The sequence below is a fragment of the Lithobates pipiens genome, unplaced genomic scaffold (assembly GCF_037356315.1).
Source record: "Lithobates pipiens isolate NorthernLeopardFrog02 unplaced genomic scaffold, aLitPip1_a1.2 Scaffold_19, whole genome shotgun sequence".
In the NCBI taxonomy this organism is placed as follows: Eukaryota; Metazoa; Chordata; class Amphibia; order Anura; family Ranidae; genus Lithobates; species Lithobates pipiens.
In genome coordinates this window covers 223,331,212-223,343,488 of record NW_027507764.1, presented here as the reverse complement: position 1 = coordinate 223,343,488, position 12,277 = coordinate 223,331,212, and the positions used below count along the sequence as shown (strand labels likewise).

The 12,277-nt window shown below is 43.9% G+C and overlaps 1 protein-coding gene across 18 annotated transcripts in view; it reads right to left on the bottom strand.

Moving 5' to 3' along the window:
- Positions 1–6,308: 6,308 nt before the first annotated feature.
- The window catches only part of LRRFIP2 (LRR binding FLII interacting protein 2), a 183,844-nt gene continuing 177,875 nt past the window's right edge, over positions 6,309–12,277 (bottom strand). For all 18 annotated transcript variants that reach the window (XM_077491726.1, XM_077491733.1, XM_077491737.1 and 15 more), the window contains 3 exons: positions 11,355–11,434; positions 9,473–9,577; positions 6,309–7,499 (listed from right to left, as the gene is read on the bottom strand). In XM_077491726.1, coding sequence (XP_077347852.1) covers positions 7,389–7,499; positions 9,473–9,577; positions 11,355–11,434 — 296 coding nt within the window. In that variant the 3' untranslated portion in view covers positions 6,309–7,388. The remainder of the gene's footprint in view (positions 7,500–9,472; positions 9,578–11,354; positions 11,435–12,277) is intronic.

Below are 12,277 nucleotides of genomic sequence, written 5' to 3'. Positions count from 1 at the left end.
ATCCCACATTGTCACAGCAATGCCAAAACTGGAGCCAGTACCTTGGTAAAGACTCAGGGGGCTGATGCCAGACCAAAGGGAAGAGCCACAAACTGGTAATGGGCTTCCCCGACTGCAAAACGCAGAAACTTTTGATGCCGAAGGCATATGGGTATGTGCAGGTATGCATTCTGGATGTCTAAGGACGCCAGGGAGTCCCCTTGATGGAGCGCAGTGACTAATGAGCGAGCTGATTCCATTCTGAACCTCTGCACTGAACCGGTACGATCACCCCGCGATTCAGCGAATCCCTTACCGCCCTCAATAGGGCCTCCCGGCTAACCGGGTATGCTGGAGAAGAATCTGTTTGATGGCCAAGAGAGAAACTATCTTGTAGCCTGTGGAAATCAGATTGCAGACCCATTGGTCGGATAACGGGGAGGACCACCAGGCTGCAAACTCCCGAAGGTGACCCCCCACCCGAGACATGGGTGGGGGCAAACCTTCATGTGGTAGCAGTTTTGTTTGCAGGCTTATTAGGCTTGCGGTTCCAGGGACGTTTTTGACCGTCTGTGGGCGTCCTGTCAGGGTGGGGACGTTTGGTCGAAACTCCTGTCCGACGAAAAAAGCAGTTTTGAGCGGAAAAAGAAGGCCCTTGCCTACGGCGTGGGGCTCCTTAGCTTACTTGGCCTGTGGGAGCACCACCTGTGGCATTTTTAATAATGTCATCTAGCGAGGCTCCAAAGAGCCGTTTGCCAAGGAAAGTAAGATCAGTCAGGGCTTTTTTGGATGCCTGGTCAGCCGACCAGCATTTTAGCCAAATTAGGCGCCTCAGCACCACAGCTGACACTGAAGCCCTGGATAATAGGAGGAGAGTATCCAGGGCCGCGTCACAGACGTACTTAAGGCCTTGCACTAGTTGGGTTGCTAGTTCCACGCAGATGGGAAGCCTGTTTGCTCTCCCAATTCGTGGTGTTTTGCCCACTCAGTCAGAGTCTGTGACACAAGTGTGGATGCCAGTACAGGTCGCACGGCTGACCCCACAACCATAAACAAGGAACAAGCCACTGCTTGGCCTTCTTCTCCATGGGATCCTTAAATGCAGGAGTCCCCTCTACCGGGATCGTGGTTACTTTGTTTAACCTGGATACTGGAGGGTCCACGACTGGAGGAGCTGACCATTTCTTGAGAAGGCTTTCCTCCAAGGGGTAACGCACTGCCATGTATTTGGGGACCGAAAAGGTCCATTGCGGGCTACCCGATTCCTTGTATATGAACTTGTCAAAATAAGTCAGATACGGGAATACCTTAGGTGAACGTGCTAGCTTGCGGGACCCAAAAGGGACCGGTACATCAGCAGAGGGATCCGCTGGCTCCTGAATCTTCAAGGTATCACGCACAGCTGTGATAAGTGCTCCAACAAGCGATTTGTCGAGCACGGACCCAGACGGGGACTCAAGCAGGACCAGAGTCTGCGTCAGAGCTCTTCCCAGAGGACGGGGGGGGGGGGCAGGGGCCACTTTTTAGCACCTTTCTTCCCACGCACCGCCTCCATCTTGGCAACAAATTAATTGAGGACCACCGTCAGGGTGTCCATGGGGACTGCGCCATCCGCAGGTGACCGATTGCAATTGCCTGGATTTCAGGGGAAGAAACACCAGATTCTGAAGCCATGCTGACCCTACCCTGTCTGCCACCCGAAGGGGACTTAGAACAGTGACAGTCCCACCCTCCTTGCTGCCGCTGACTGAGGGGTTCTAACCCGCTGGACTCACAGCCCTGAGGAGTTCTGCGATGTTTACAGCAGTGCCTGTAGACCCCTAGCGCTCCCAGATGCAGAGGAAACAAAACTGTCGTGGCAGTTCATCAGAACAATCGCTGAGCATGCAAACATGCTCAGACCACATAGAAGGCTGTCTCAGCTCTCAGTAATGACAAACAGGAAGCTGAGGCACATGAGGCTGCTACTAAAGCACAAAAACGTGGTCCGGCTTCAAGAAAAAACATGTGGCAGAGACACAGCGCTGCGCCAACACACAGTCAAACCTCACAGGCACCACCTGGGAGTTTAAGCACTCAGGATCCAGGCACCCCCAGTCAGCCAGAACCCAGTTGAGAGCCCAGGGGCGCACACACCGCTCAGTACCCATGCACAGCCCCCCCATGAGGGGGGGGAGGAGGGGAGAGAAGAGAGGGGGGTGAGGGGGCCCCCCGAATCGACCTCCCAGGGAATGCCCAGCTGCTCAACCCTGCCAAGACAGGGAGAGCTGTACTTACCATTCCTGAAGAGCTGGGAGACTTTCCATTGTAGACCAACTCCTGATCAGTAACAGGGAATGTTACTGGCCCGGCATACTGTGACCCAGACATCAGTAGCCCGGTCATATGTATGCCCCAGAGCATAAAAGCTCACCGACCACCTCTGGAGCTGAGGCATGTTGTGGCCTGCCGAGCCGTAGCTGTGACCTGCACACGCTCGATGGCCGGTCTGGGGAGACTACAAGGATAAGTGAACCAGCCTGTCACCCAGCCGGCTGTTGATAGAAGATCACAGGATCATTCATCTTGTGCAAAAAGCCAAGCTTCTACATCAAAAAAAACACGGACCCCCAGGGTTCCTAGGTCTATCTCCTTCACTAGGCAATATAAAACTGAGGCTGCTGGTGCAGAGTGTGGGGGATTGTAACCTGAGGGACCACCCCCCTGGGCGGAACTAAGAGTTCTGAAGTGTTGTATTACAACTTTGCCTAATATGTCCTAGTGATAGGGCTAACAACCCATTTTGTTACAGAGAGGAGCTGTGTCGGTCGGGGAATATAAGAGAAATCAGAATATCCCATCTGTAATTTAGGTTAACTGTGGACTTTCTATGACCACTGCAAATAATTTTCTTATTTACCCTGAGCCATTAGGTGGGGTCTAGGAGCATATACAGAACTGGGCCAAAGTACAGAGCACCCCTTCTTAGAAAACCCCTTAAGCCACTTTCACACTGAGGCATTGTTGTGCTAAAAAATCCCGCCTGAAAACTGCCTCTTCTGTTGCCCCAATGTGATAACCTGAGTGCTTTCACACTGGGGCAGTGCACTTGCAGGATAGTAAAAAAAAGTCCTGCAAGCAGCATTTTGAGGCGGTGCGGGAGTGGCGTATACAAGGCTCCTAAACTTCCCCTGCCATTGAAATCCATAACCAGCGCTTTGTGGGCACTTTTAACCTTTTTTAAAAGCGACGCTAAAATGACGGTAAAGCGCAGAGCCAGGAGGAAAACACTGTCAGCAGCCCCACAACAGGAGAATCTCCTAATAAGGCACGGCCACCTGGCATTCAGCATCAATTCTTAACTGTAACATTGCCAACTATATTATCCCGATCAAGGGACCAGAGGCTGACCAGAAACATGGCAGATGAGCATGATCCACGTCACGGGCCCTCTTGCTCCCACCATTTCCTAAACACTTGGCGGCTCATAGTCACCCCCAGATCTCTCTCACTGTACTTACCCCATTGTACATAGTTACCAACAAACTATCCACTTTCTGTGCGATCCTCCTACAAGGGAACACATACTCTTTGGAACAATATGACAGAGCTGACTTTTTAAAAAAAGTTTTGCCTTTTGGACATTTCTCCTTTCTGTGAAAGTAAGGAAATTACAGTGTAATTGAACATTTCAGTATCTGCCTGTAGTCTATGCCAGTGATGGCAAACCTTGGCACCTCAGATGTTTTGGAACTACATTTCCCATAATGCGCATGCACTCTGAAGTTTACTTGAACATCATGGGAAATGTAGTTCCAAAACATTTGGGGTGCCAAGATTCGCCATCACTGGTCTATGCCATTAAGACTCCCTGGGGACCTCAGACGTATCAGTGAGGACAGATGTCCATAGTGTGAATCTAGGCTAACACCACTAAGGTTTCCTGTTCTCTCATTGCAACCCGACCCCCAACAATGACCAATGCTGCATGATAAGCAAATTTGAGGGGTGGATCTCAGATATCTATTTGAGAGCAGACATCCACAGTGTATCTGTACAGCCATATCTAGGCTAATGACACTGAGATTTAATGCACTAGAAGCGAACCACACACTTATCTGCATCTATTTACAGTATTGCCTGCACTTCATTATAATTCACAATTGTGGTCTGCATGTGAACCCGGGCGTGTGATTTTTACTGCAACGTTGCCCTTAGGTTTTAACCTGTATTGCACAGTCCGCATTACCCCGTCTGTCCAATTTTGATATATTGTTCATAACTGCAGGCAACATAACCGCTGTTCGCCTTATTCCCCTCCTATTGCTTAAAAAACTGCACTTATCCCTTTAGCCCCTTTAACCGGACATAACCTAACCATTGTCCTGCCTCCATAGATGCTTACATACCTCAATGTGGTATTTGTTTATATCTAGCGGAACAAACCGAAATGTCCTAGTTGTGCCTGCAAATCACAGGATATGGGGCTGTGCCATAAGGCCAATTAAAAACGGCCTCATAGAAGCTTACGGAGCTGTATTGCACAGGCACTGCCAGGATGTGGACAAACACCAGATACAGTGGCTGTGAGATCAAGGTACCGTATATACTCGAGTATAAGCCGAGATTTTCAGCCTCTTTTTTGAGGCTGAAAGTGCCCCCTCGGCTTATACTCGAGTCGCCGCTGTCTGACTGCTCGATCAGCGTATCGAGCAGACAGACGGCGGACATTAAAATTCAAAAGCCGCGCCTCCTTCTCCGCCTCCGCCTGTGATAGGCGGAACACTGAATTTCCCAGCAGCCTGTGTTCCGCCTATCACGGACATCGTCTCATCCTCGTCCGTAGTACGAGGATGAGACGATGTCCGTGATAGGCGGAACACAGGCTGCTGGGAAATTCAGTGTTCCGCCTATCACAGGCGAAGGAGGAGGCGCGGCTTTTGAATTTTAGAATGGCCGCCGAGGCGCCGACGAAGAGCGGCGATCCTGGCACGGGACGGGACGGAGGCAAGGCACGGGACGGGACGGAGGCAAGGAGGCAAGGCACGGCACGGGACGGAGGCAAGGAGGCAAGGCACGGCACGGGACGGAGGCAAGGAGGCAAGGCACGGGACGGAGGCTCGGGACACAGGTAGGCTGGACACACACACACACACACACAGGGATGGATGGATGGAGACACACACACACAGGGATGGATGGATGGATGGAGACACACACACACAGGGATGGATGGATGGATGGAGACACACACACACAGGGATGGATGGATGGATGGAGACACACACACACAGGGATGGATGGAGACACACACACACAGGGATGGATGGATGGAGACACACACACACAGGGATGGATGGATGGATGGACACACACACACACAGGGATGGATGGACACACACACACACAGGGATGGATGGATGGACACACACACACACAGGGATGGATGGATGGATGGATGGACACACACACACACAGGGATGGACGGACACACAGGGATGGACGGACACACAGGGACGGACACACACACAGGGATGGACAGGCATGTCTCACCCTCGGCTTATACACGAGTCAATAAGTTTGCCAGTTTTTTTGGGGGTAAATTGGGGGCCTCGGCTTATATTCGGGTCGGCCTATACTCGAGTATATACGGTATATATGAATTTGTGGAGTAAGAGGGTGGGTTAGGTCAATGTAAAGGGGCAAAAGAGATAAGAGCACTTAACCTCTAAAGATGCCACATTGGGACACCAAAAATGTTCTACTAAATCAGTGACATAAATTATAGCAGCTGTCAATTATGATTTACAGCATAGATAGTATATATAGAAAGTGCTTTGCATGAGTGCTAAAGTTTTATTCAGTTTCAAACAACTCAGCTTTCATATGCAAACGATTTTTCTTAGCTTCCGATCACAAACAGGGACCAAGAGCTGTATGTGACAATTCAGTCAATGTGTTGAAAGCACACAGTGTGCACTCTCAGCACAGAAACCTTAAGCACCACAGATGCAGATACGCAAAGTTTGAAGCATAAAAGCCCACCCTCCCTGCCGCTGCACATGTGTTACATGTCTTTTCCTAAAATTATAATAGGAGTGGTATATAAAGAAGCAAGCCATGGATTTAGTTTGTAAGTGCTAGGTGCATATGTGCAGTAACCTAGAGCAACCTGAAGAAAACGCTTTGTACATTGGGGTTGCGCAGACTTCACTAATTACAGCACATTGTTCTTGGTGACAGCTTTTCATTTGTCTTTGTACTAAAAAAAAAACTTTCATTAATTCTTTCCAGTGAATGAATTAGTCTAATTTAAACAACAATAAACATATTAAATCAGAAACTCTAGCAACCGTTGAAGTGTCCATTTAATAGGTCCCCTGGCAATTTGATTTGTCTATGCACGCCACGCACACTCTAGCAACAGGTTATATAATTTACAATGTACAACAAAATACAACTGACATCATGTTTGGGCCCGATTCATAAGGTCAGCCAATAAATTTCATTAAAATACTATCAAACCAGCAGTGCCATCACCCATGCAATAAAACACTTATATACAATCCCTATTTTCTGTTATACAATTCTTGTACAAATTAAAATATTTTTTTACAAAAAGAATCCTTTGTTCAAAATGTATAAAGTTTAATGAATGAATAACACCCCCCCCCCCCAAGCCACCCCCACATTGTAAGGTTCCTAGGTATAAATGTTAGCACAATTCTGTTTAATAGTTTGAACAGTTTAACAGCAATTAAGTTGAAATTACGGTGAGGAAGGCACTTGGTTTGTTAACCCCTTCCCCGATGAAAGACAGTTCTGTAAGTGGTAATACAAGACACTTAAAAGTGGTCTGGACACCTGTCCTTGTCAGCAGAACGTGCTCCAAAAACTCACAAACCAGCAGGACATTTCTTCAGACTCTCCAGATTTTGGCAAGAACAGAGCTCCTCCATGAATCCAGGACTGGCTTAAACAGGGAAGGGGTTAGGCGAGTCTATCAATTCTCAGTACTTAATTGGATAGGATTTGTCACCAGGGTGTAGTAGAAAATCCTCTTCATGCAGTAGTTTCTGTTCACCAGCATAAGCAGCAGGCAAAAAAATTAGAGTGTAAGTAAAGTTGATTATAATAATGTGAGGGATATATCCTATGAAAAGAACAGTATTCCAGCTTGTAGTGCCTTAGCTCAGAAAATTACCCGAATTAGAGTGTGGAAAAGGGAGAAATCACCAAGGTTTAAAGTATTAATACGTCTTTCCATCCACTTATAAATTAAAGGTTGAGAAGTCACTTGTCGCGGTTAAGCCCTTGGACGGCCCATGCGGCAGGTGCACCAGCTGTGCCAATAAGAACTTCTATAATAAGACCAGGTGAGGGGCGCATTGTATTGTGGAGCAGTGCATTGTTATTGTGTGGTATCCTCATTACTGCTGAGACAGAAGAGCAGTCCTATTGGCTTTCATCTTCTCTAATCTCTTCACTAAGTGACTGTTTGTCATTTCCATCTCCTCCATTTTGTCCAAAGCAGTTCGCAACTGTTAAGTAAATTAAAAAATAGTTTGTAAAGTTTCCTATACATAACAGTGCAATTTAAAAGCATAAAAAATATTTATGGCTGACACAATGCCACTCCCCCCCCCCCCCCCCCCCCAATCGTTATATATTATTAATGGTGCACAAGCTGTCTGCATCAAAAGGCAATACACAGACTCAAAGTAATGAGTATATAAAAGCAGAGATATATAACATTAGCAGTAAAAAGTGATTTTAAAAGGAAAAGAGAATGTATAGTGGTTTTGTACATTTTATTTATTAGTCCTCATTTATACTGTATGTTTTGCCATCTCTCTTAGATGCCGTTTCTCTTGGCAGCAGTGTTTTGGCAGATAAAACCATTTGACACTTGTAAATGTATGTAACACATTTAGGCACGCCAAGCACTTGGGTGGTAATTTATTTCACTGTCCAGAATAATAATTTATTCTGGCCACTGAAATCAAATAACGCTGTTCTAAAAGCGTTACATGCATTAAGTGATTTTTTCTGCCAAAGTGCCGATGCTCCTGGATGTACCAGCAAGTGGGGTTTTTTCTGCATCTAAATTCATGTGCGTGTATGGACATAGGGCCGAGAAAAGGGATGGGCAGCAGGGGAAGCTGCCCACGGTACAGCAGAGCAAGGGGGCAGAGAATAGACACAGAGCAGTAAACCCATTCTTTGGCATGCATCAACAGTGGAGAAGGGGGCACAGTTCCGCCTGTATGGACACATAGGCTGGCATGAAATAGCATTTAGGAGGCACAATAAAAATGCCAGACCCCCCCATTAAAAATGTCCAGTGTGCATGAGGCCTTATGGTAAGGACTTTATATGATGGAAAAAAGGCAAATCACATTTTATTCTTTTTAGACAATTTGGATAAATATGAAACACTGCACATTATATATTCTTTTTAACCAGAAGCCAGAGCTTTAGGCTCTTGTTAATATTTTGCTTCTGCGTATTTGTTCCTTTGTTTAACAGAGCAAATGGTTTACAGCCCTTAATAGCTAAAACTGCAATTGGCACACAGAAGTGGATGACACAACCCTTATCAGACAGCTCATTCTGAATTTTTACTCGAACCGACCTTCAAAGTAGGCACCTTGTGCTGTATAGTCTCCCCAGAGTGATCTGGCAATCCTTTGTCAAATAATGAATGTATATTTGTAAAACAAAAATATTATTTTGTAGATCTTAAAAAAATTCTGTACTATGCAAAAGTTCTAGGCAGGTGTAAAAAAATAAATAAAATAAAAATCATGCATTTTAGGAAAGCTTTTTAGAAATAGAAGCGTTACAAGTTTATTTTTTATCAATTAACAAAACGAGCAAAAAGAATTGGATGTATGCAACAACCTACCTGCCAAATTCCTCCAAAAACTGTGTGCAAGTGTATTTAGAAGAATTGATGCTGTTTTGAAGGCAAAGGGTGGTCACACCTAATATTGATTTGATTTGGTTTTCTGTTCATTTACGGTTTTGTTTTTTATTTGTTAATTGATAAAAATAAACCAACAACACTTATATTTTTAAAAGCTTTCTTAACTTACAGCATTTTTTCACACCTTCCCAAAACTTTTACATTGTACTGTATTGAGCTAAAAACATCCCCTTTATATACCTTTTTGCTGCTTATTTTATCACTACCTAACTTTTAAGTGTTGTCATTTGACCATTAGCCCTTACTGGCTGCTAGAAGAAACTTCTTTTGGAATTATTGGGTACTATTTTTTGTGCAATGACTGCATATTGAAACAGGCAGAAAAATAATAAAAAGACAGAAATGTTGTATAAAACGTATAGGGAACACGACTACTGTAATACATATTTTTCAAGATACAAATGCTTTTTGATCTTCTAAATGACCAAATTCTTACATCTGCTGGAAGTAGACATGTACTCCCACATTTATGCTCTGTACTGTTTCAAAATGAAGAAATAGATTAATAAATGCAACATAAATTACCTCTCTTTGAAGTTTTCGTTTTTCTGCTTTGAGCTCATCTTCTACTTTTTCTGCATTTTCTGCTGCTGTTTTATATCTGGCTGCCTGTCCTTCAAGCCTAAGAACCTATAACATTCAGTACAAAAAAAAAAGACTTTAAAACAGAAGAAAAAATTCTCAAATATAACCATGTTATTTTGCCATGCCAAACTGTACCATGTACTTGTATGAAAATGCATCCTGTTCTCTTTGTATTGCTTCCTTTGTGTGAAATCTCTGGTGTTCCTGGCAGTCCCTCTGCTTTCCTATTAAAAACTAACCAAACTAGACATGTACAGCTTGGTCAATTTTCTGGCTGTAATGGGAACTCAACCTGCTCGCCTCCAATGATTAGACTTGTACTTACACAACCCCCACTGCGCAGCCATTCACTGCGAAGACCTGCTGTTTCTCCTCCCCTAGCGCTTTTTGCAGCTGACAACAAAGGGTGTGAGATCACTTGTTTTAAAAAAAAAAAAAAAAGGTAATTATGTTTTTTACATCTATACACAAATGTTTGGTCTTTCGTTTCTATATTCAACTGAATTGGTTATTTTAGAAAAGGTGGGGGGGGGGTCTCAACTGGCAGTACCTGTTACTTCTGTTGTCTGGTTGTTTCAGTAATTCATCGGGAAAAAGTGAATGATGAGTTGGTTTCCCAAGGTCAAGCAGACTAGCTGACATTTTATTACCTCCCAACTCTTAGCTGAATTACTAAACAAGAAGAATCCCTGAGACGACTATAATGTGTCTACAATGGAGGCACATGCGTTCTGGAGCATTTGCTTGGCTTAGAATCCTCCAAATTCACAGCATGGCCAGCAGAGGTAAAACCAATAATAGATTTAACCCCTGGCAGAAGGGCACATACAGGCATATTAACGTACTTGTACGTTGCTTTTTAAGACACGGCATTGTGGGTGTGCGCAACCGCTGCGAGGCCCGCAGACATAGCCCGCGACTGTCTCACGTAGAGTAAGAACGGGGAAATGCTAATGTAAACAAGCATTTCCCCATTCTTCCTAGTGACAGGACACTGATCACTACTCCCTGTGATCGAGAGCAGTGATAAATGTCATGTCACACATAGCCCACCCCCCCACCGGCAGAATCACTCCCTAGGACACACTTAACCCCTGCAGCGCCCCCTAGTGGTTAACCCCTTCCCCTCCGGTCACATTTACAATGTAATAGGTGCATTTTAATCGCACTGATTGCTGTATAAATGTGAATGGTCCCAAACTAGTGCCAAAAGTGTCCAACATAATGTCGCAGTCACAATAAAAATTGCAGATCGCCATTACTAGTAAAAAAAAAAAAAATATATATATATATATATATATATATATATATATATATATATATATATATATATATATATATATATATATTAATAAAAAATACCATAAAACTATCCCCTTTTTTGTAAACGCTATAACTTTTGTGCAAACCAAATGCTTATTGTGTTTTTTTTTACCAAAAATATGTAGAATACATATTGGCCTAAACTGAGGAAAACCATTTTTTAATGTATTTTTTGAGGATATTTATTATAGAAAACAGTAATTAAAAAAAAAGCATTTTCTTCAAAATTGTTGCTTTTTTTATAGCACAAAAAAGAAAAAATGCAGAGGTGATCAAATACCACCAAAAGAAAGCTCTATTTGTGGGGGGGGGGGGGGGGGGGGGCATAAATTTTGTTTGGGAGCCACGTAGCACGACCACACAATTGTCAGTTAAACCTACGCAGTGCCGAATCGCAAAAAACGCTCTGGTCTTTGGCCAGCCAAATGGTCCAGGGCTGAAGTGGTTAAAGACTAAAAAATATTTGTATAGTTAGTATGGGCTATTTCACAATACTTACATTCTGTTCTAAAGTCGTTATATCTTGCTCTGCTTTTGAAAGCTTAAACTTGAACTCACTAATTTGTCTGTTGGCATCTCCTAGAAAAAAAAAGATCAATGAAATGATTGAGACATAAATGCACTGTTACCTTTTCTTACCTATTCTTCTTTGAAACTGTAACAAAGTTCACATGCCAAAGCACAAAGCACCAAAGTAGCTGTAGAAGTTAATCATAAAAAGTAAGTTCACCTCGTGGAAGACCACTTTTTTTGCAGCTGGATTTTAGCTTCACACATAAGATCACTGTCTTTCAGCAAACTTGACTACACAGTTCAGCATTTGTCCAACAATGATCCAGCAACATTAAAACACATTGCACAAATTTAAAGGAAGCCACCTAACAGACATTCCTGTAAACAACTAAGCATATGGCAAGCATTACATTTATACTGCTATATATGCTGTAAAAGTGTTGAAATGTAAAGTTTTTCTCAACCATTTAAACACAGAGGAAGCCATAAAATAACTTTCAGGTCTCAGGGAACTCCTGTCAATATTTACTATATCTACTTCTTACAGAATATTAGCATGTCGTGAATATGAGAAAATAATAAACAATGTGGTGTACTTGCCATATTTGACACCCAAGGCTACTCGTAGACAAAAGTATTCTTAGTAAAAATAAAAAAACATAATAAATAGCCACCAATAATAACGACCACAAAATAAACCTGGGCTGTAAAAACTGCAGGCAGCAGCGCGCTTTTCAGTGGTTTTAACCCTCTCGGCTGCTAGCGGGGGGGAGGGGGGTAAAACCGCCCTGCTAGCAGCCGAATACCGCTGCTAAAATGACACTAAAGCGGCGCTAAAAATAGCACCGTTTTACCGCCGGTGCTCACACAGTCCCAGTGTGAAAGGGGCCTATCACATAAAATCCCAAC